At 35.7% G+C, this 23,727-nt stretch overlaps 1 protein-coding gene across 1 annotated transcript in view; it reads left to right on the forward strand.

Annotated features, from left to right (window-relative positions):
• The window catches only part of FAM135A (family with sequence similarity 135 member A), a 94,135-nt gene that overhangs the window by 35,350 nt on the left and 35,058 nt on the right, over window positions 1-23,727 (forward strand). Inside the window, 9 exon segments of the mRNA XM_023754276.1 lie at window positions 1,760-1,899; window positions 2,012-2,082; window positions 2,414-2,587; window positions 4,426-4,545; window positions 6,780-6,906; window positions 8,616-8,769; window positions 12,876-12,953; window positions 16,731-16,780; window positions 21,575-21,730. Of these exon segments, the coding sequence (XP_023610044.1) occupies window positions 1,760-1,899; window positions 2,012-2,082; window positions 2,414-2,587; window positions 4,426-4,545; window positions 6,780-6,906; window positions 8,616-8,769; window positions 12,876-12,953; window positions 16,731-16,780; window positions 21,575-21,730 (1,070 nt within the window).

The following is a 23,727-nucleotide window of genomic DNA, read 5'->3' on the forward strand; positions in this document are numbered from 1 at the left end:
AATGCCCCTTAGGCTGGGGATGACTTTGACTGTGAGAGGAGGGATTAGGCAGGGACCTAGAGGTGGAGCCGCTGCCGACACTCACCCTCTCCCCTATATGAAAGTTTCTCTTCTCTTTTGGACTCCTACACCCTACACCATGATGCCTCTCTACAAGGACACCTTCCTTACCTAATTTGAACTCCAGCTCTCCAGCGTTAGGTACCCTCCCATACAATTGCCCTCCTTGTCTTACATGGCTCCCAATACCTCACTCTAAGTCACCCCTTCTCCTAGATTGTCCTCCTCACCCTGCTCAGGTTCTGACACTTCACTACAGGCTGCCCTTCTCACCAGGCACAGGCTCAAACATCAGACTACCACCCAGTGTGAACAGACCACCCTCCTATTCCAGTTGGACCCTGGTATCCCACTCTGGGCTTGCTGACCCACAGAGATGCCCACCTGGCTTTATCTCTGGCTTAAACATCTCCAGTTTCTTTGATGGATTCTCATATCATGTTATATCTGAGGATAGAGAAATAAGACAGCAGGTGGGCTGCTGGAGTGACTTGGTACCAACAACTCAGAGGGCAGACCAAACTTGTTAGGCTAAGGACATGGTCTTTGAGATTACTCTCACTTCAGACACCAGCTGCAAGTTTAGGTGTCCACAAACTACCCTCATTTCTGACCAGCTGGCTATAAATTTCGTTTCCTGTATTACCCCTGCCAGTTTGATAATTCACTAAAATAAGTCGTGTCACTCAGGAAAGCATTCTACTTATCTTACAGTTTTATTATATAGCAAAAGGATAAAATTAGAACCTAAAGAAGAAATGCATAAGGCAAGATCTGGGAGGATCCTAGATTTGTGAGACTTCTGTTATTCTCTCCCCATGGAGTCAGGATGCATTACCCTCCCAGAAAATTGATGTGTTACAAAATATAGAATATTGCCAACCAGGGAAGCTCACCCAAACTTTAACATCCAAAGTTTTTATTTGTGTTTTATTACATAGGCATGATTGATTGAATCATCATCTCAAGCCCCCTTCCCTTCCCTGGAGATTGGATTTACATCATGTGGCTCAAAGTCCCAGCTCTCTAATCATGTGGTTGGTCTTACTGGTGTGGCCAACTCCCATCCTGAATCTCCTTAGCATAAACTATCTGGGGGCCCACCTTGAATCACCTCATTAACATAAACTCTCAGGGCCCACTATGAATAACAGAGACACTTCTGTCACTGGGAAATTCCAAGGATTCAGAGATCACCTTCCAGGAATCAGGGACAATGACCAGCCAAATTCCTTTTTTTTTTTTTTATTGTTTTGTTTTATTTATTTTTTTAAGTATATTTTTATTGTTGATAGTATTACCGATATCTCCCATTTTCCCCAGCTAGATTCTTTATTCCAAGATTTAGAGGTTACTTTCTAGCAACCAGGACAAAAGCAAACCAAATTCTTGAAAAGCTAATTTGCTTGCTTCTGTGGTATACATACCAATTTTTTACTTTTAAAATACCTACTTTGTGATTTCCATATTACCTTCCTTGATGAAGATAATTGTACAACTAAATAATGGTTATAATGTACTTATCATTTTTTATCATAGAAAGTAATAAATTATCAGAAATGTTTTAATATTGCTAAATAAAATGATATTGTCATTGGAGTAATATAATCAAGCTTACGGTGTTTTAAAGTAAAAGTTTTAATTTACTTGTAGTATATTTTGTCCTTTAACTGTCAATTATGTATCTTATTTGTTTTAGGTATGTCTTTAGCCTTTCCAGCTTCAGTTCATGATTCTCTGATTTGCAGTAAAACATTTCAAATTCTATATAAAAATGAGGAGGTTGTTTTAAATGATGTTATGATCTTCAAAGTTAAAATGTTGTTGGATGAAAAAAAGGTAAATATCTCTTTATATATATTTACATAACTATTTTTTGTAAAGCCTCAAGGCATATTTATAACTTTCTATAAATATTTTAAAAGTATTTTGTATTATAATTTTTCTTCAGATTGAAGAAACTCTTGAGGAAATGGGTTTTCTGTTATCCTTGGACCTACACTTTACAGATGGAGATTATTCGTAAGTAGGCAAACAAAACAATTAAAAATCCATAGTTACTCTGACTATTACCTGTTAATATTGAATTCCTCATTTACTTCTTAGAATTCAACCTTTCCCCAGTGGTTAGGCCTACTCCTTTGTGCCATGAGCTTCAGGTAGTGAAATCAGACAAGATTTATATATTGCTGTCTAATTCAAACATGATGCTTTAAAAATTATTTACATTATCAGATTTTAAAAAGTAATTAAGTAACTAAATGTTTGAATAGTTTACTAGTAAACAGCTTTACAGAATATTAGCCTTTAGGAAATATTCTATACTTATATGCACATATGTTGCTTTTTCTAGGGCAGATGATCTGAATGCCTTGCAACTAATAAGTAGCCGAACATTGAAGCTGCACTTTAACATCTATAGAGGTCTTCATCATCATGTTAATGTTATGTTTGATTATTTCCACCTTTCTGTTGTGTCTGTTACAGTCCATGCATCTTTGGTTGCACTACACCAGCCACTAATAAGGTAAATTTAACCCAATACCCTGGTCTTTATTAATGTAATATATTTTATTTTTATAGTGAAAACAGATACTTTGTCTGATAAAGATAACTGAAGAACCAAGGAATTTCTAATTCATAGTTATTTAGTAAATACTTTCATTTTATACTAAAATGTTGAATTAATAAAATTGAAGAGCATGGGAACATTTGATTGATAACTTTATTGTTACAGAAATATGGAGCAATCATTATCAGATATACTGACCAAGAAAAATGATGCAGTCTGGAAATAACCATACAAAATTGTTTAGTCTGAATTTATGTTTTTATGCAGTGCTACACTGTAATTATTCACCCTCTGGAAAAGTATATTCATTTTTTCTTAGATTTTTGTTTGTCTCTTGTCTGGATGGACTAATTTTATCTTCTTAAATCTATACTATACAGTAATTCTTGTTTTCTAAGTCATTAGTCAATTTTAATACATCTTGACTAAGTCTTTTAAAATTATTTTATGTATATCACTTTAGCTTAAAAGTGCATAAAATTCTGGATCATAATAAATGCATTGGAGAAATTATTTTTTCTGTCCACTACCCTGGGGAGATACAATTTCTTTTATTAATGTAAGAATACAATTCAAGCTCTCGTTTTTACAGTAAAACATTATCTTTATGGTATGGACAATTCATGGACACTTTTCAAATCAGTAATATATGAAAAGACTCCAAATTGATTGGATTTTTAATTGTCTACTTTATAATTTCTGACACAAATCTGATTCAAACAACTGATATTAGGGATGATGCTTAAAGGTTATGATATTAGACTAATTTATCAGAACACTGAGTAGGTAATTTTGTAGAATTATCCTCAAAATTTTCAGAAGACCACCACAATTTATTTATTTATTTTTAAATATATTTTATTGATTTTTTACAGAGAGGAAGGGAGAGAGATATAGAGAGTTAGTTTAGAAACATCAATGAGAGAGAAACATCGATCAGCTGCCTCCTGCACACCCCCTACTGGGGATGTGCCCACAACCAAGGTACATGCCCTTGACCGGAATCGAATCTGGGACCCTTCAGTCCGCAGGCCAACGCTCTATCCACTGAGCCAAACCAGCCAGGGCAAGACCACCACAATTTAACATATTGCCCACAAGTAAGAGCCTCCTGTGGTATATCTTTACATTGTTTTAAAAACTGTGAGAACCTCTTCCATTGTGTTTTCCCATAATCTCTTTTAGAGCAGAGAGCCAGGAAGAGTTCTGTTTAACTTGCTTTGCCTTCCTTATTCTCTAATAAGATCTAGTTCTCTAATAAGTAACTAATGTTTGGCCATCTTTGTCTTACCTCTTAGGCCTTTGAGAGTTTGTTCTTGATTGCTTTTAACTTCTGTAAATAGAACCATGTTGCTATTATATTTTATTTTAACATAAACTTCCTCAAAAATTTTTAGATTTTGATTTAATTAATATGTAATAATATGATAACTGAATGAAACTTTCTGACAAGAAAGTGGTTTTTGAAATATAACTTTGAAATAAGTAGTATGTAATACTACTTTTATATGAATTGCATATTAGGTTTTAATGATAAAAATTTGTTTATTAAAAACATTCCTGTAGTTTTCTGAATCTCTTATTTTTGTATTTTCAATAAGAATCCCTAACTAAACTAAATCTACCATTCCTTTTTCTTTATAGCACTGGCTTAGTTTCTCTTCTGAAAAATATATAGTACATAGAGGTTAGCTCAGGTTATTAATGTTGCTTTCTAAGGCCCTGAATACATAGAGTAGCAATATTCATACTAATACTAGTGAGTTAAATGTGTGCTTCCTCTTGTAATGCAGCAGTTTTTGCCACAGACTAGTAGGAGAAAGGGACAGCTCATCTCCTAGAGACTGTTTGCTGGAAGGAGAAGACATTTTTGACTCAGAATCAGAAGCCAAGAGGATTAAGTGTTGGCTCTGGTTAGTGACTGGGAAAGAAAATGAGGGGCCTGCAACATCTGAGGTTCTGTTCTTTACCTAGCTGCCATGGGCCCTGATATCCCCTCTCTTGCTGCTAGAATTTTGCCCTGAGAGAAGCAACATCTTTCCCTGCCTTTCTTTGCCTGTACATGAGAGGCTGGAGAAGGGAAGCAAGGAGAGGGTAAGGGAAAGCTTTTTGCTGGTGGTGTGCTGGTAGAGGGGTCATGTTAAGGGTAACATTCCTCATTATTTATGCTTCGACAAGTTTTTCCTGAAGTTTTATTGTAGGTGAATTTTTTATTATTGAAACAAAATGAAAAAATTTTAATTTATATTATTACCCTTTTCTTTAAAACAATTTCTATGATCAACCCAACTATAGCCATTAAATCAGTTATGTAAAATTAAGTGGGGTTAGGATTTCTTTCTTTGCTTGTTTTTTACATAACCTGTTTGTTATATATAAACTAGAGGCCCGATGCACGAAATTTGTGCAAGAGTAGGCCTTCCTGCCGGCACTGGCTTCCCTCTAGCACCCAGGACCAGGGCTTCCCTTGCAGCCCTGGCTTCATCCGGTCTAATTAGCATATTATGCTTTTGTTATTATAGATTCTTTTAAGTACAACTTTTATAACTCAATTCTCAAAAATGCATCGTAGCAAGTGGAATTTACCATTGACTTGCTCCCTTTTTTACTGGGGTTTTTGATTTTGCAGATGAAGGCTATTCTCTGCTTATGGCAAAACTGACTTACTTTCCTGTCTTTTCCCTTTTTTCACACTGCCAAATAGTCCAAATGCTTTGGCCTATGTATGATTAGCTAGTACTTTATCTCAAATAATATTGTGTATGATTTTTAAACTTTCAAACAGAATAGACTTCTTATTTCTGTAGAATTTTATATGAAATATAATGTTAATACTAACAACAGTGGTTCATATAATATATGGTTGAGATGGTGCCCTGAAGCACAAATAAAGAATATCTTAATAGAGTTCATAGCCTTTTAGTGAAGAGAAAGAAAATATCTTTTTTTGAGAAATAGAGGCAACAAATAAATTTAGTAATTTCCCTACTCTCTACTTCTCTATGTAGTATCCTTATTTGATTAAGTGTTAACTTTATAAAGTTGGTAACCAGTTCTGACAGATCAGTATTTCCAAATTAAAGCTTGACCCTCATTTGTCATTTAGCTACTCTGGATCCCACTGTTTTATCTTTAGGATCCTTTGAGGTTCCCCGAGGCCCAGTTATAAAGAAGTAATCTCAAGCATCTAATCTTAGTTTTTAAAAATATATATTCACTAGAGGCCTGGTGCACAAAATTTGTGCACTGGGGGGTAGGGAGGGTTTGCACCCTCTCCAATCTGGGACCCCTCAAGGGATGTCCGACTACCGGACATCCCTTTCACAATCCGGGACTGCTGGCTCCCAACCGCTTGCCTGCCTGTCTGCCTGCCTGATTGCCCCTAACCGCTTCTGCCTGCCAGCCTGTTCACCCCCAACCACTCCTCTGCCAACCTGATCAACGCCTAACTGCTCCCCTGCTGGCCTGATCGCCCCCCAACTGCCCTCCCCTGCCGGCCCGATTTGGCCCCCTAGTGCCTTCCCCTGCCAGCCTTGTCACCCCTAACTGACCTCCCCTGCAAGCCTGGTTGCCCCTAACTATCCTCCCCATCCAGCCTATTCACCCCTAACTGCCCTCCCCTGCTGGCCTGGTCACCCCTAACTGCCCTCCCCTGCCAGCCTGGTTGCCCCTAAGTGCCCTCCCCTGCCAGCCTGGTCACCCCCAACTGCCCTCCCCTGCCAGCCTGGTTGCCCCTAACTGCCCTTCCCTGCAGGCCCGGTCGCCTCCAACTGCCCTCCCTCCCCTGCAGGCCCAGTCACCCACAACTGCCCTCCCTCCCCTGCAGGCCCAGTCGCCCCCAACTACCCTCCCTGCTGGCCTGATCGCCCACATCTGCCCTCCCCTGCCGGCCATCTTGTGGCCACATGGTGGCGTCCATCTTGTGCGAGGGTGTGATGGTCAATTTGCATATTACCTCTATTATATAGGATTGTGTCTTTTCATAATCATTCAAATTACTAAAGGAAAAATTACTTTGGAATACTTTAGAAATCATAAACTTGCAAAACCCTTGCTTTTTATTCCATTCCTGTAAGACTTTTCTTTTTAAATATTTAACTTATCACTCAAGTAGACTTTTGTGACCATAATGTACTTACTCCTCCAGCTTTCCTCGCCCTGTGAAGACTACTTGGTTAAATAGAAATGCACCAGCACAAAACAGAGATTCTGTGATTCCAACTCTTGAAAGTGTGGTCTTTGGTATTAACTACACAAAACAGCTATCACCAGATGTAAGAACTGATATGTTTATAAATCCTTTCTTCCTTCTTATTTCAAATGAGATGTTTCTTTAATGTTTTATCTGTGAATGTGATACTTATTTTATATTAATGTTTTGAGTTCAACAACTTAATAGACCTAATTAAATATGATCCTAACAAATTGGTTGGTTCCAGTTGTTTATTTTGAAATTTTAACTGGATACTTCAAGATTTTACCAAATTTAATGGATAGAGATTTTTGCCTTTTTAAACTTATTACTGGCACCTCTTGCTCTCTTAACAGAACTGGTAGAATCATTCTAAACATGCCTGTAAAGAACATTTGGCAAAGTTAGACTCAACTTGCAGTAGTACAAGTATAGCCATTACTCCTCTGAAAGGAGAAGGGAATCTATATATATAAAAGGCTAAGTGTCTGTCTGACTGGTAGCTATAATGCACACTGACCACCAGGGGGCAGATGCTCAACGCAGGAGCTGCCATGACACGCACTGGCCATTTAAAAATAAATGGCACCACGGACCTGGCACCGACAAACCAACACTCAGCTTCCCCCAAGTGGGACACAGGCCCTGCCACCACCCCAGAGCAACACCCCACCAAATCACAGCCAATGCTGCCAAGACCCCAGGGTGCAAAATGAGGCCCACAGCCCAGCCCGAAACAGTCGCTGTGGGCTCCATGTAATGACGTCACATAGCAATGCCTGGCTTCCTCTCCCTAGCAACTAGTCTCTTTGGAGTTTCTTCAGCCCAGGAACACGACTTGCTTCATAGCCAGGTGCAAATATTTCACACTTTAACCAAATGTCTGTGAAGCGTTTTCCCATGCCTCATCTCATTTGGTCCTCACAGAACTCCTGGAATAGGTAGATAGGAGACTCAGTAGAATCCTATTTTCTTTTCATTAGCTGGAAAATGGAGATTTAGAACGTTTAGAAACTTGACCTAACTGAAAAGAAGTAAGAAATGGTGGAACTTGGAAATGACTTCAGGTTTTCTCACTGCGCAGAATATAGTCAAACACTGCTACAGTTAAATATTTTATCCTTCGTTCTCCCTGCGTGATCTACAATAATAATCTGCTTCGTGTTGATATTTACTGCTGTGTTGCTGACAATTACCTGAAAGAGAAGTTGGGGTGCTTCACTGGGCTAGAAAAAGTTTAGCTACATCAGAAAGCAGGTCTAATTAAGCAAGTTTATTCTATACATATAAAAGGCTAAGTTGACTCACGCATGCGCGATACATATAAAGCTCTCGCTGGCGCCAATCGCACATTTGTGTTTCGATCTGTCATTGTCGATCGTGAATTTGGTTGACACTTCTATTATAGAGAAAGGGCGAATAGCAGTATTAAAATATTTTTTCTAATTTCCTTTCAATGTGCAGGAATCCGTGCACTGGGACACTAGTTATACTATAAAAGGAGAGTGTCTGTCCCTCAGTCCAACTGTAATTTGAACCTCAAATTTTTAAAAAACTCATAATCTGCTTGTTTTAAAAATCTGTCACTGAAATTGCTAGAGTTGCATTTCATGTTTAAATTGCTTGTATTAAGAACAACTCCCTAAAATATTGCCATATTTCTTATGTTTTAGAATAACTGTAATTAGTAAATGCTTAAGGTTTTTATTTCATTTCTCTTAAGTTTCAAGTGTAACATTTTTACATATTTGGTTACTAACACTCTATATCCCAAATCTATTCTTTATTTAGGGTTGCAGCTTCATTATTGCAGACTCCTTCCTACATCATGCTTATCATTTTCATTATACACTTTGTGCCACTTTGCTGCTAGCCTTCAAGGGATTGCACAGCTACTTCATCACGGTAACAGAAGAGATTCCCTCTTGTCAGAAACTAGAACTAGGTATGTTAAAGTAGTCAGACCTATCCTATAGTTTAAGTAATTTTCTTCATTCTCATGTTACTAGTTATCAGCTTTGACATAGTTTTTCTATACTAAAACTATAATGTTAAGTGCTTCACTTTTCCTTCTCTCTCAGTTCCATCTTTTTCCACCTTTGGTAATTATTTTCTGCAATTTATGATATTGAGAACTAACTTCTTGATGCTAAGTTTGAAATGAGTCTTTTGATAGATTTTTTTATAAAAGCATATGTTCATATACTACTTCAACTATAATCAGAAAGTATACTGGAAAGCAAATGTAATTATAGAATCATGGGAACATAAATTAAATTTATACTTCCAAATATTTAAAAATTGAAAAAGAGTATAGGTACTTGGGACATTTTTATATACATTTGGTTTTAAGTGACCTCAGATCTTATTTCTTTCATTTCATTTCAGAAAATAATTAAACTTTAGTTTTAATCCAACAATAACATCTGCATATATGTTACAGTAGATGATAAAAAAAGTCATATTGCCTTGCCCGGCTGGTGTGGCCCAGTGGTTGAGCATCTACCCATGAACCAGGAGGTCACGTTTCGATTCCCGCTCAGGGCACATGCCCAGGTTGCAGGCTCAATCCTCAATATGGGGTGTACAGGAGGCAGCCAATCAATGATTCTCTCTCATCACTGACATTTCTCTCTCTCTCTCTCTCTCTCTCTGTCTCTCTCTCTCTCTCTTCCTCTCCCCTTCCTCTCTCAATAAAATAAATTTTAAAAAATCATATTACCTTAACTTTGTATGTCATTTGTAGTTTGCAAAATCCTTGTACATATATAATTAAGACAAATTATTGGGATTAGCAAAAATAAGTTTTTATTTAGATTTTCAATGATAGTTTTTTTTATAAGCTTTTATTTTAAAATGTCAGCTTATAGCACCATAAAAAGCACATTTTAGTGATCTCTTCTGAGTAAATTATTTTTAATATATATATTTTTTATTGATTTCAGAGAGGAAGGGAAAGAGAGAGAGATAAACATCAGTGACTAGACAGAATCATTGTTCAGCTGCCTCCTGCACGCCCCCTACTGGGGATCGAGCCCACAACCCGGGCATGTGCCCTTGACCAGAATCTAACCCAGAACCTTTCGGTCCACAGGCCAATACTGTATACACTGAGCCAAACCAGCTAGGGCCCGAGTAAATTATTTTTATTTTACATTTGAATAGATCAGGAATTACTTTTTAAATCTTAAATTATTCAGTGTTCTTTGTTTATTTCTTTTGTTACTCAAGAATCTGTCTTTTAACATATTGATGCACTCAAAAATAGTCACTGTTATTGAAAATAATTCTTGGGTTTGAGACTAATTAGCCTATTTTTATAATTGCCTATTTGGGAATGCAAAAGAATTATAAGAAAGTATAATAATTTGTACCTTATTTAAATTCAGCTGTGAGAAAATGCTGGATATTGTGCCATTCCCTATCAGCAATTACTCCAGAGGGTTTGATTAATTCCGTTAGTTCAGTTCAAACTTTTTTAACTTAACGAGAAGCAGGTATCAGTTGTCTGTTTAGGATATTTGATGCAAAAATCCCAATGTGTACACAGAAACACAACCAATAGGAATGTGTATTTGTTCTTTTTTGCTCATGTGTTCTTCCTAAAGATAAAAATGGAAGTGTGGAAGCCTTTTGATTACTATCTTCTGAAATTTTCTTTTTCCTTACTATTATTTCCTATACTTTGAATCCGTTTCCCTTAGGAAAATCCTATGAGAGACTACTGCTTAAAATACAAACTTTTTAAAATGAAAGGATTGTTTGTAGAATAGATGAATTTAGGCTATCACTTATCCTCAATTAATGGAAAAATTATGGTGCATATATTTTTTAACTTGGTTCTTTGGAACTCGGACATATTTTCTTAGGAGAATTATATAATAAATTTTGGTTAATTTAATGACCAGACCACAAAATTATTAAACCACAATATTAATGAAGGACAGTACCACATACCTGAAAAGTAGTGTTATAAAAAGTAGTGGCGTGAAACTTAGGAGCCATGTGTAATGATATTTTTATAAGAAAATTTGTTAATAGTTTTGATGTAGAATTTATGGAGGCTTTAGCTTGTAGTGCTGAAGAGTACATGTTTGGAGCCATTTCTGTTACTAGCTTTGAGACTATATATACAAAGCGAGTTCTATTCTAAAGGGGTAGAGAAAATTAAAGGGAACCAGATATGGTGCATGAGTCTGGCAGGAAAGATGAGGACATCCAAAAGATAGAGGTGTAAAGCAGCTCTAGGAGTAAGATTTCTTAATGGTATAATTCCCTTGGGCTTTTTATGAGTACCTAATATGTCAGGTGCTTGAGGAAAAAATAGGGTCTCTGTCTTTAAAGAGCTTTGACTTCTCCCCTTCCCTTAATAAGGAATCAGTTCAGTATAGGGATGAATGAGAGAAGCTCACCCGCAAGACAGGGCTTCTTGTGTTTTTAATGTAGAAAGTCATATAGGAGATGGGCCTATATGTGCATATATAAGGAAGATGTCTATGAGCATTTAATTTTCAAATAGATTTATATTTGTAAATGAAAAAACATATGAACCACATTTTAACTTAAAAAATATTCCTCTAAAAGAAAGTGATGTTTAAAGAAATCAAGCATATCTTTTCAAAGGCAAACATTTATTTCAAATACATTTGACAGTATTAGCACTTTATTGCTAATTTATTACTCTAACTTCAGTGTGATCGTGTATTTATAAGGCTTTTAATTTCTTTCAGGTAGGAATTGCTTTTTTTTTTTTTTGTCCTATATGTTACTTTGGGCTTCTAGATGCAATGTAGAAAATTTCATAATTAAAAGAGCACTTATATTTAATTTCAACTTTATTCCAAATTATATGCTTAATATATTTTATCAAAAAATAAAATTCTAAAGCAAACCCAGACTTTAATTTTAATAAGTATATCATAGTAATAGAATAAAATTATTACTACCTTATTCATCTATTTACTCAAGTATATTTGTTGACTGAATGAATGAATAAAACAGCATAATACAGTTTTTGTTGTTACTTGAAGAGTATATAGGCATCAATACATAGCTTATAGCAGTTTTCTTGGGATTTTTAAAATCAAGACTCATCTTCAATAAATATTTATTGGTAACACTTTGTATTATTCTTAAACTTTTCATTACTATTTATATTTTCTTTTCTATTTATTTTGACTTAGTTTATTAGTTTATTCTTGAATGCTTCTTCTGGGGGAATCTCTAAAAAACTATCAACTATTCAAAATAAACTGCTGCATATTCTTAGCTATTAATATTAACATTGTTTATTTTTATTATACCAAAATTAAATTATAGGCAATAGATAATACATCCTTAAAACACTTTTGACTAAACATCATCATATTCACCAGTTTTAATAAGTGGACTTAAAGTAGTTCTTGATTAAAGGATTTATTTTATTTCCTTCTACTATTTAGCATTTTTCTTGAGTTTTCAAATAAATATATTTTAAAGTCTTAAACTCCACCATGCTTTGAAAAATGTATCTAAACTCTGCTTTGCCTTTTAAAATATGCCTTAAATTCCTTTCTGCTTTTGCCTTTTTATTTTCTCCTAGATGAATGATGTACATTTTTTTTCATGGCATATAGTTAAATATTGGTTTGGTGCCAGGAGCTCTTACTGAAAATGGGAGTCACAAGTTCTGGAATCTAGGCTTTGACAAGTGTTTTCTGGGCTCCAGTATCTACACTTGTAAAAGCAAAGGTTTGAGTTAGCTGATCTCTGAGATCACTGCCATCTCTAAAATTCTGAGTCTAAGAAATTAAAACATGAAAATATTGATTATGAAATGTTGAGTGGTGCATACATTTAAATAGAAAAAAATAAAATAATATAAACTTGAATGTACATCATTTGTAATTCTAATAAACTAATTAACTAACTCAAAGATTCTGCTTCAAAATTCTAATCTAACTGCATTATCAGACCAATGCTAAGTCTATTAATAACAACTTTGGAAATTCTAATAAATTTTGTTGTAAAAGGAGTATAGTAACTAGTGCTGTGTGCAATCCTTATAACTAGCCAAGGCCAACATGCAGGTCCTTTATGAGCGCCTTCTCAGAAGAAAACAGCCACGAACCCAGAAAGACACCTGTCTAGGTATGTTTATAAATAGGTTAAGTAAATAATCCCTCTTAATTAGTATTAAATTTTGCTTTAAATTAGTGTCAAATTTTATAAATATGTATTTATCTATATAGTATGTTTCTACCACCGTTATTTAAGAACTTTTAGAATTTGATTTGTAGATAAGCTTTGGTTAATTTCTTAATTTGTAATATTGAAGTTTTTATTTAAAACTAGAAATGGTAAATGCAAAGATTGCTTTGGCTCTTGCCATATACTTTTAGAATTCCCACAAACAGCACTTTTTGGAAACCATATTTATTGCCAGAATTTGTTGGTTTAATTATATTGCCTTCAATTTATCTTTGGGTACGACTGATGATAATGAAATGTGGTTTAAAAACTGAGGTTAATTTCATACATTACAGAAATAAGGAAGAGAAACATCTTCATTATCTCGTTTTGCTTTTTGCATCAATTTGCATTTATTTTTTTATTCTAAATTTAAAAAGCTACGTAGTATCAGTCAGGACCATCTAGATATGTTACATGTTGTAAAGGAAATATTTTAATCTCCTTATGTTATTGATGTATTTTTCTATATATTTTAGATGTTGGTTATTGACTAGAATTTAATTTACTATCTTTTTTACAAGTATATTGAAAGTTTTTACTTTGAGTTGGATAGACCATCACAATTACATTTTTAAAAAGTTATGAAAGGCTACAGAAATAAAAAATAAAATAAAATCACAGTGTTTTCTAGTTTTTAGGATTATGAACAAAAGGAAATTAAGGAGCCAAAATCTTTCTTAACATTTCTCAGATGAAAACTAGCTCAGAAATACTTAAGTTGGGTTAGTTTTCACTAAAACTTAAGAGAGAAAATGATTTTCTTATCAGGAAGAAAAAAACAAAGGTTGAAGATTTATTATGATCACTACTTTGGAATACAATTTTATATTCTCACTAGAGGCCCAGTGCACAAATTCATGCATCAGTGGGGTCCCTCAACCTGGCCTGTGGGATTGGGCTGAAACCAGCTCTCGGACATCCCCCAAGGGGTCCTGGATTGCAAGAGAGCACAGGCAAGGCTGAGGGACCCCACCGGTGTACGATCGGGGCAGGGGAGAGACATGGGAGGTTGGCCAGCCAGGGAGGGACTGCAGGAGGGCTCCAGGGCGTGTCCGGCCCATCTTGCTCAGTCCTGATCAGCCGAACCCCAGCAGCAAGCTAACCTACCAGCCGGAGCATCTGCCCCCTGGTAGTCAGTGCACATCATAGCGACTTGTCGACCAGTCGACTGTCTGCCCCCTGGTGGTCAGTGCACGTCATAGCGAGCGGTTGAGCGGCTTTAGCATATCATTAGCATATTACGCTTTGATTGGTTGAAATGGGTTAGTGTTCTTTCTAGCAATAAAAATATACTTCTTCCCCAACAAGTTTAATAAAAATCTTAAAAAAAGAATAAGTAGTTAAACTAGAAAATATATATATAATTCTCATTTAAACTATTGTAAGCCTATCAATTTACATTTTAAATAATTTTACAGAATGCTACTTATGTAATAAGGCCTATATAAAGAAGGGCGCAGTTTTTAGTTGGGTGGGAAAAGACGATTTAAAACTAAAGTGTAATGAATTAAATTATGATTTTATTAATACTTTTATTAATACTTCTATTAAGATATCTTTGATTCATAAATGCTAGCATTATATTGGCATTTTCTGTGCTATGTTACAAGTATCTGTTGAATAACAGAGTAGATGAATGAATGGATGGATTTAGAAAATTAGATTTTACTCTTTGACCTAATAATCCCACTGTTATTAACCAATATAACAGAAATAAGAGTGCTAGTATGTAAAGATATATGTACAAGCATGTTTATTGCTATATTCTTAGTGTTAAAACACTGAAAATAAAGATAAATGTTCATCATCTGGCAGAGTGGAATATAGAAGAAATTATGAGGTACTCACACCAAGGAATATTATACATCCATTTTAGAAAATGCTTTAGGGCTCCAGATTTTCATGGAGTAGTGCTGAGAAAAAAAGGCAAATTGCAGAAAGTGTGTAAAATATCCCATTTTGTCAAACAGCAACTCCAAAACTCATATATGTATATGTATGTATGTTTGAAAAATATGGAAGGGTATGTTCAAGGCTCTAACCTAAAATTAGCAGGAGGAGCTAAAATAAATTATTTTATGTAAGATAATGATCACATTTATAGAATTCTATAAAATTGTATATACTAGTATGTGTGTGTGTGTGTGTATATATATATATTATGTTAAGAAGAAAAATTAATTAAAGTAGAATTTTAAACTCAGGTAACACTCCTAAATGATTTTTAAATCATTTGAATTCAAAGATTTCGAGGTTAAGATTTGCTTTTAACCATTCTTTAAGATGTTGGTTACATTGAAATAGTATGTAACTACTAAAACTAACTTTTTCTATCACAGGAAAAGATCATGAGTAATGTGAAAATAGATCTTGGCATATGAAAGTTATGATTTTAATGCTGGTTTCTTTTTAATTTTGGAAAACTTAATAGTAGATTTATTTGACAATGAAATGATTTGTGAAATCATATCAGATATCTTTAGTTATCAGTGGGTTGACCAAATTTGTGATCTATTTCTTGGTACATTTTAATAACTAAATACAATTTTATTTCTATATTTTGTCAATTACAAAATATATGTGTTCTAGTAGTTTCAGTTACCAGTAGAGTATCTGTTGTTCACATCATAGTTTGGTTGTATTTACTATACAATTGTACCTGCTTATTTTATCAAATTAAATGTTTATCATTCTTTTTATCAAGTAGTGAACATTCAGTGTGCCTTATGAGATAGTAAGTTGATGAGTGAATTCAGGATTTCAAACAAAGTATTCTTGCCTTTGTGTGAGAAGGATCAATTAAACTCTCTTTAAGCCACAAGATTATGAAATTTTGTGTGATCATGACTATGCTATTATAGTTCTTTTAGGATAATTCATTTTGATTTGATTTCTGAATAAAAATGAAGTATATCTAAATATAGAATGTCAGACCTAGGGAAATTTTTATCTGGAAAAATAAAAATATATAATAAATCAATTTTGTTAGTTTCTATATTCCCTTGTAAATATTACCATTTTAATTGCAAATTAATGTGTACATCCTTTTTATAGATGGTTATAGCACACATTAAATAAATTAGGATTGTATGGAAAAACTTTGTCTCACTGTTAGACTTATAGAAAAGTGAATATTAAACCAAATTAGAAACTTTTTATTGAAGAGGATTTTGTCATTCATTTTCATTAAATAGCCTATACTCCGGGTATGTTTTCAATATTTTTGGGTTATAAAAATTAATTTTACTTGGAATTTTTAGGAATAGCTTTTGTAAAAAGCAAGGCATGTACACATAAAAGACAGACTACTAATCTTTAGTGGAATTTACAATATTTGAAATACAATAAAACCTAATTATATGTTTTGTCTTTTCTGTGATGCAGCAGTGCATCTTACTTTAGGTATATAGGCAGTATTTCCTTGACTGTGTTAGCCTCTTATGGGAACTGAAGTACTCCATTTAATAGTCAGAGCATAGAATTTAATGATTATCACATTACCTACATGATTAATGTATTTATGAATATACATTATGTTGACATTTAATTCATTAAATATAGTCAAAACATTTCTTAACCTAGTTTTTAAACGGTAATTTAATTTATATAATTTCAAAAATAGTTTTCAGATATAATATTGAAATACTTTCTCTAATTGCTCTTTAATCCTTTCAGAGGATATGGATGTGGAAGCTCGGCTTACTGAACTATGTGAAGAAGTTAAGGTACTTGGATGTTTAAAATTCATATGATCAAGTTATTTGAGTGGATTGTGTTTTCTATTATAAAAATTGTGTCTAAGAAAACTTAGTAATTATCTTTCCTAAAATGCAAAGATAAAATTGTTGATCATGGCAGAAGCACAGTCAAAAGACATTTGACTTGAGCATGAAGGTAAAATTATCTTTACAATGTATGTTATTCTGCATATAAGTGAAATAGCAAAGACACCTGATCAAAAGTGTGCTTTTTCTTCAATTAGTTTACTCAAAGAATTTTTGGGCAAATTTTTAAAGCATCCCTTAAACTTACATATTTTTATAAAATGATACTATACAGAAATGAAAATTTGTTTTTTTTCAACAGGTCAAATTTTTGCACAACTTTAAAAATGGTACTTTCAACAAATGTTTCATGATGTGGGAAAATGCTCATATTGTGATATTCAGTGAAAATGGCATAAAAACATCTTTGTAATTAAATGAACTCATTGCATGCTATTAAGTAATGTATATTCCATGTAAGATAAGATAATGAATGCTGTTATAAAAAATTCGTTACAAATGTAAGATCTTATCCCCACATTAATAAATATAAAAGATCTTCTCAAACTTAATTCTAATTTTCTTTTTAACATAAAAGTATTCTGTTATTTACATTTTAAGACTTGTAAAGATTTATATAAGCCAGAAGAAGTATAACTTACTTATACTTTAAGGGATGCTTTCCCAATAATGAACATACTAAAGTCCTCTCTCAGAACTGTGGTGCCATGATCCCTGAGAAATAAAATTAATAATTACAAGGTATGTAGATAAACCTCCTTTCAGAAAAGGGGAAAAAAAGAGGGGGTGTAGGGCAAAAAGGGGGGTGGAGGGCAAGCGGGGTTAGGGGGCGGGGGCCATGTACTTTATTCAGCCTATGGTAAGGCCAGAAGAATTATTCTGCTTGTTTGTAGATTATATTAAGTACAGTATTGCTTGCCTTACACAGTGCTATTTAATTACTGTCAAATGCTTATCTAAGTCTTCTTTTTCTAAACTTTGTTTAAACTATTGTTGGAACAATGCTACAAGTTTCAGCTTTCTTTACAGTATATTCTCATCTTTTGTGTGTTCTTAAGAGAGACATTAAAAATTTGTCAGCTTCGCCCTGGCCAGGTGTCTCAATTTGTTGGACCAAAAAAGGTTGCAAGTTTGATTCCCAGTCAGGACAGGTTGCAGGTTCAATCCCCAGTTGGGTATGGAAGGCTACTGATTGATGTTTCTTTCTCACATCAATGTTTCTCTCTCTCTCTCTCTCTCTCTCTCTCTCTCTCTCTCTCTCTCTCTCATCAATAAACATTAATAAATCATTCCCTGGGGGAAAAACACATTGAATGTTTATTATATGTTGCTGAATCAATATTTACCATGTGTTCACTCTGTTAGATCTCATTTCAGAATTCTGGAATCAGTCAACATTTTCTGAGTTTATCCATAAATTCTGGGAGCCTTTTCCTTATCTGAAACCTGCAATTCTTTATTCATTCAGTAAATATTTATTGACTGACTACTATGTAAAAACCAAAGTCACAAAAGAGAATAAAAGACTATCTCTTTCCTTATTACTAATTTTGCTGAATTTTTGTTTTTTGTGTTCTCTGAGTTAAGGTAGATAAGTGGAAGCTTGGCTTGGGCGGGTGAAGAAAAGTGTGCTGAATTGCAAACTTTTACTTAAAAAAGAAAAGTAAAAAAAAAAATACTGAAATTAAGAGTATGCTGCCAAAACCGGTTTGGCTCAGTGGATAGAGCGTCGGCCTGCGGACTGAAAGGTCCCGGGTTCGATTCCGGTCAAGGGAATGTACCTGGGTTGCAGGCACATCCCCTGTGGGAGATGTGCAGGAGGCAGCTGGTCGATGTTTCTCTCCCATCGATGTTTCTAACTATCTATCTCTCTCCCTTCCTCTCTGTAAAAAATCAATCTACACTAATAAAAGACAAACATGGTAATTGGCATACGACCGCTACCCTTCCCATTGGCTAATCAGCATATCCTTATGCAAATTAACTGTCAGCCAAGATGGCGGCCGGCTTTAGGCTTGGGGCGGTGAGGAGCCAGCCAGCGATCAGCTGCGGCGGGAGCTGGGGGGTGCCCCGGCCCAGGCCTAAAGCCTCGAGCAGAGGCTTTAGGCTTGGGCCGGGGAGGAGCCAGCCAGCGATCTTCCATGGCGGCGGGGGCGGCAGCGGTGGCGGCGGCTTTAGGCTTGGGGCGTTGAGGAGCCAGCCAGCGATCAGCTGCGGCGGGAGCTGGGGGTGCCCCGGCCCAGGCCTAAAGCCTCGAGCAGAGGCTTTAGGCCTGGGCCGGGGAGGAGCCAGCCAGCAGCGATCTTCCGCGGCGGCGAGATGCCCAGGCCTAAAACCTCGGCCTGAGGCTTTAGGCCTGTGTCAGGGAGGAGCCAGCCAGGGATCGTTGATGGCTGCGGTGGCGGGGACCTGGGGGTGCCCCGGCCCAGGCCTAATGCCTGGGCCAGAGGCTTTAGGCCTGGGCCGGGGAGGAGCCAGCCAGCGATCCTTGATGGCCACGGTGGCTTGGAGCTGAGGGTGCCCTGGCCCAGGGCTAATGACTCGCCAGAGGCGTTAGGCCTGGGCAGGGGCCAAACCAGCAATTGGTGTGAACTACAGAGGAAACACCTTTTCTGACCTCTGATTGGTTAAGCTCTCTGTATGCCACTGGTAATATTCTTAGTAACTTGGGTAATAAGAGTCCAAAAAGTGATCTAGGGTTTTTTTTACCACACTCCTGGAGAAAAAAATGAAGGTCTGCTGCTGGAGGGTTAAGAAATGTCATATCCTGTCCTAGCCAGTTTGGCTCAGTGGATAATGCCTCGGCCTGCCCAACGCAGATTCTGGGTTCAATTCTGACCAAGGGCATGTACCTAGGTTGCACGTTCCTCCCTGGCTCCGGCCCAGGTCAGGGCTCATGCAGGAGGCAACCAATCAAAGTGTTCCTCTCACTTTGATGTTTCTCTCTGTCTTTCCCTTTCTTTTCCACATTCTCTAAAAATCAATGGAAACATATCCCCAGGTGAGGATAAAGAAAGAAAGAAATGTCATAGCCTATGAAAGACACTTCTTGAAAATGCCTAAAGAAAGTTGTCATTTTTTCATGGTAAAGGGACTGGAGTCCGTGTTGATGAAAACACCTTGGTGGCTGCGGTGACTGGCAGTGGCTGCAGCAGCGGGGTGATGAAGCTGTTGCCTTCCCCTGATCAGCCCGGTCGCCTTCCACAAAGGGAGGCCAGACTGTGGCTTAGGCCCGCTCCCCAAGGGGAGCAGGGAGCAGGTAGTAGGACATCCCCTAGGGCTCCCAGTATGTGATAGGGGGCAAGCTGGGCTGAGGAAACCCCCTCCCCAGTGCACAAATTTTTGTGCACCGGGCCCCTAGTAAAATATAATCTTTGAGATTAAAGTCCAAACTCTCTAGCCTGGCTCCTTAGATCTTTCGTGATTCAACACTTAATATTCTGTTTTTAGAAAGGGAGAGTGGAGATATAATTAGTATAATTTGGCACAAATTGAATTTGAGCAACTTTATTTTCATGTCCAAGTATAGTCATCCACTAGGTATAGGTCAACAGAGATGTGATTCAAAGATATAAATTTAGCTGTCCGTAGTATATAGATGGTACCATGAAAGTGACTTTCAACTTCAAATTCGATATACTACTTCTGCCTTCTTTACGATAGGAAATGAAATCAGCATCTATCTATATATTTAGAGTAGGTGTCCTAGTATTACTAGTAATTGGAGACAAAAATTTTGCAGCAAGGAATTATCCTCCCGAAAACTGGTTACTGCCTTGGAAATAAAGAAAAACCTGTCCTCATAATAAAAATGCTTGTCCAAAAGAAAAGCAGTCATTCTTGGTTTATAGTTTTTTTTAATTCTTTATTCAGAAATCCTTATTTTATCATTCAAGAAAACCAAATGCTTTTTATAAGATTCTGTATAATATAGTTCCATAGTATAACCTAGAACTCTTAACTTTTATCATCAGTTTAGGCGAATATTTAAATACATTGGTAAATGGAATAATTTAATATCACTATTAGAACACTCATAATAGCATAATTGTTTACCAACCTTTCTTTCCTCACTAGACTGAGCTTCTCATATTAATCTTTTTATCTGTAGAATGTTAAGCCCTAACATTTAAAATGTGCTCAATAAATAGTAGATGAATAATATAAAGAGAGAGAACGAAGTGTTTGACAACTCTGTAAAAGAATTATCATAAGCAAAATGGAATGTAGGAAACATAGGAGTGGTGCAAAAGCAGTACTTTAGGTAGTCCCTTAGTTCTTTATGAGAAGTTACAGATCTTTTTAAGTTCTTTACATTCGCTGATTGGAGAAAAAAAATCTATTTTAAGATTTCATTATCTTTCAAAAATTTTATAACTTTCAGTATGATTTATACATTGTATTTAAAATTCCAAGTTTTTAGTATTTGAAGTTGATCATGCTGTATAGAATCCTGATTTATAATTTTGTACTGTATTTGACATTATTGCAGTTATAAGATACCTCAGATATTAAAATATTTGTTAAGTTGTTGAAAATTGCTATAGTAATTATCAAATAGAAAAAAGCCATAGGTCAGTTTTCTTTCTACACACACACACACACACACACACATTTCTTTTTAAAACTAAAAATGTGCCTTTGTATTAATATTCTCAATAATGTATTATTTTTAGATATGTTATAGTAAGTCTCAGAGCAGTTAAGGTGTTTTTTTTTTTCTTGTCATTTCAGAAAATAGAAAACCCTGATGAACTGGCAGAACATATAAATATGAATTTTGCACAACTTTGCTCACTTCTAATGGCTTTATGGGGACAATTTCTGGAAGTTGTAACACTACATGAAGAACTAAGGCTATTATTAGCACAAGAGAACCATACTTTGAGGGTAAGTTAAGGAAATGTGGTATTAGAGCATTTTAATAAGTATTAACATTTATCTTCAGGAATTTCTTATGAGTGAAAAGCCTGATTTTTACCTCATGTTGATAAATCAGAAAAGAGACATTTATTTTGTTATTGTCTTATTTCTAAAGGTAATAATAGAACAATACAGTTGAGCACATGACCTAACTTAGTTACAACGCCTATTAGTAAGAAAAATCACCTAGATGTAAATAAAATAGAAAGATGTATGATACAAATTGACCTGGGAACCCAAGAACAGGTATTCATAGTGTCCTTTGAGACATAGGACATGAGGACAGAAAGAAAAGTCTTAAACTCATTTTTTCCTAGTAAAAGGGTCTTGTAAATTAAGACAAATATATTCAACAGGGTTTTTATTGATTTATTTATTTTTGGTAAAATTTTTAAATGACATAACTTTTTTAATTGAGGGACATTATTGTGTTAAAACTGATACAGTTTTTTATTTCTTTTTTGGGGGGGTTTCAAGTTTAATCCCCAATAAGGATTGTACAGGAGGCAGCCAATCACTGATTCTCATTATTGATGTTTCTATCTCTCTCCTCCATTCCTCAATTAAAAAATATACTTTAAAAAAAACACACCAATTTCTTTTTAAAAAATGTGAACTATAAAACTGAAAAATATAATAACTGAAATAAAAGCTTACTGGATGGGCTCAATAGCACAGTAGAAATGACAGAGGATAGAATCAGAAAGTTGAATTCTGACCAACAGATTTTACTTAATCTGAACAGCAAAGAGAAAACAGACTAAGGGAAGGAAAAAAAGAAAAACAGAGCCTCATGGACTTGTGAGACAAATACTACTGTATCCTCAGAAGAAGAGAAAGAATGAGGAGCTGAAAAAATATTCAAAGAATTAATGACTGAAAACTTTCCCAATTTGGCAAAAGACATACATGGTGGGGCAAAAGTAGGTTTACAGTTATTCATATAGAAAATAATACAATAATTCTATATAATAAAAGCCTAATATGCTAAGTGTCCAGTTGGCCGTTCAGCCAATCAAAGCATAATATGCTAATGATATTCTAAGGCCGCTCAACCGCTTGCTATGACGTGCACTGACTACCAGTGGGCAGATTCTCCGACTGGTATGTTAGCTTGCTGCTGGGGTTAAGCTGATCAGGACTAAGGAAGATGGGCCAGACACGCCCTGGAGCCCTCCCGAGGTCCCTCCCCAGCTGGCCGGCCAATCTCCCGCATTCCTCCCTGGCCCCCATCGTGTACCGGTGGGGTCCCTCAGCCTGGCCTGTGCTTTCTTGCAACCCGGGACCTCTTGGGGGATGTCAGCGAGCTGGTTTCAGCCTGATCCCACAGGCTAGGCCAAGGGACCCCCCACAAATTCGTGCACCGGGCCTCTAGTAAATAATAATGCAAAATAAACTTTGTTTTCCATACTCATAACAGTAAACCTATTTTTGCCCAATCCTGTATACATATTCACATGTACATGACATTTGAGTGATGAATGGTGGCAGCTCAAATAAATGAAGAGAGGATAAATAACCACTGTGTTGGAATAACAAAGTTTGATCTCTCTCTCACACCATCACACTACAATTAAAAATTAATTCTGGTCAAGTTAAAATGGTAAACAAAAATACCCAATAAAACTATAAAAATGAAAAATTCCAGCCCTAGCCGGTTTCGCTCAGCAAATAGAGCATAGGCCTGCAGTCTGAAGGGTCCCAGGTTCAATTCCAGTCAAGGATACATGCCCAGGTTTCGGGCTCAATCCCCAGTAGGGGGCGTACAGGAGACAGCTCATCATTGATGTTTCTCTCTCTCTCTCTCTCTCTCTTTCTCTCTCTCTCTCTCTCTCTCTCTCTCTCTCTCTCTCTCTCTTTCTCCTTTCCCTTTCTCTTTGAAATCAATAAAAAATGTTTCTCCTTTCCCTTTCTCTTTGAAATCAATAAAAAATGTTTTTTAAAAATCCAGGCAAATGTTTAAT

The sequence above is a fragment of the Myotis lucifugus genome, unplaced genomic scaffold (assembly GCF_000147115.1).
Source record: "Myotis lucifugus unplaced genomic scaffold, Myoluc2.0 scaffold_59, whole genome shotgun sequence".
NCBI lineage: Eukaryota > Metazoa > Chordata > Mammalia > Chiroptera > Vespertilionidae > Myotis > Myotis lucifugus.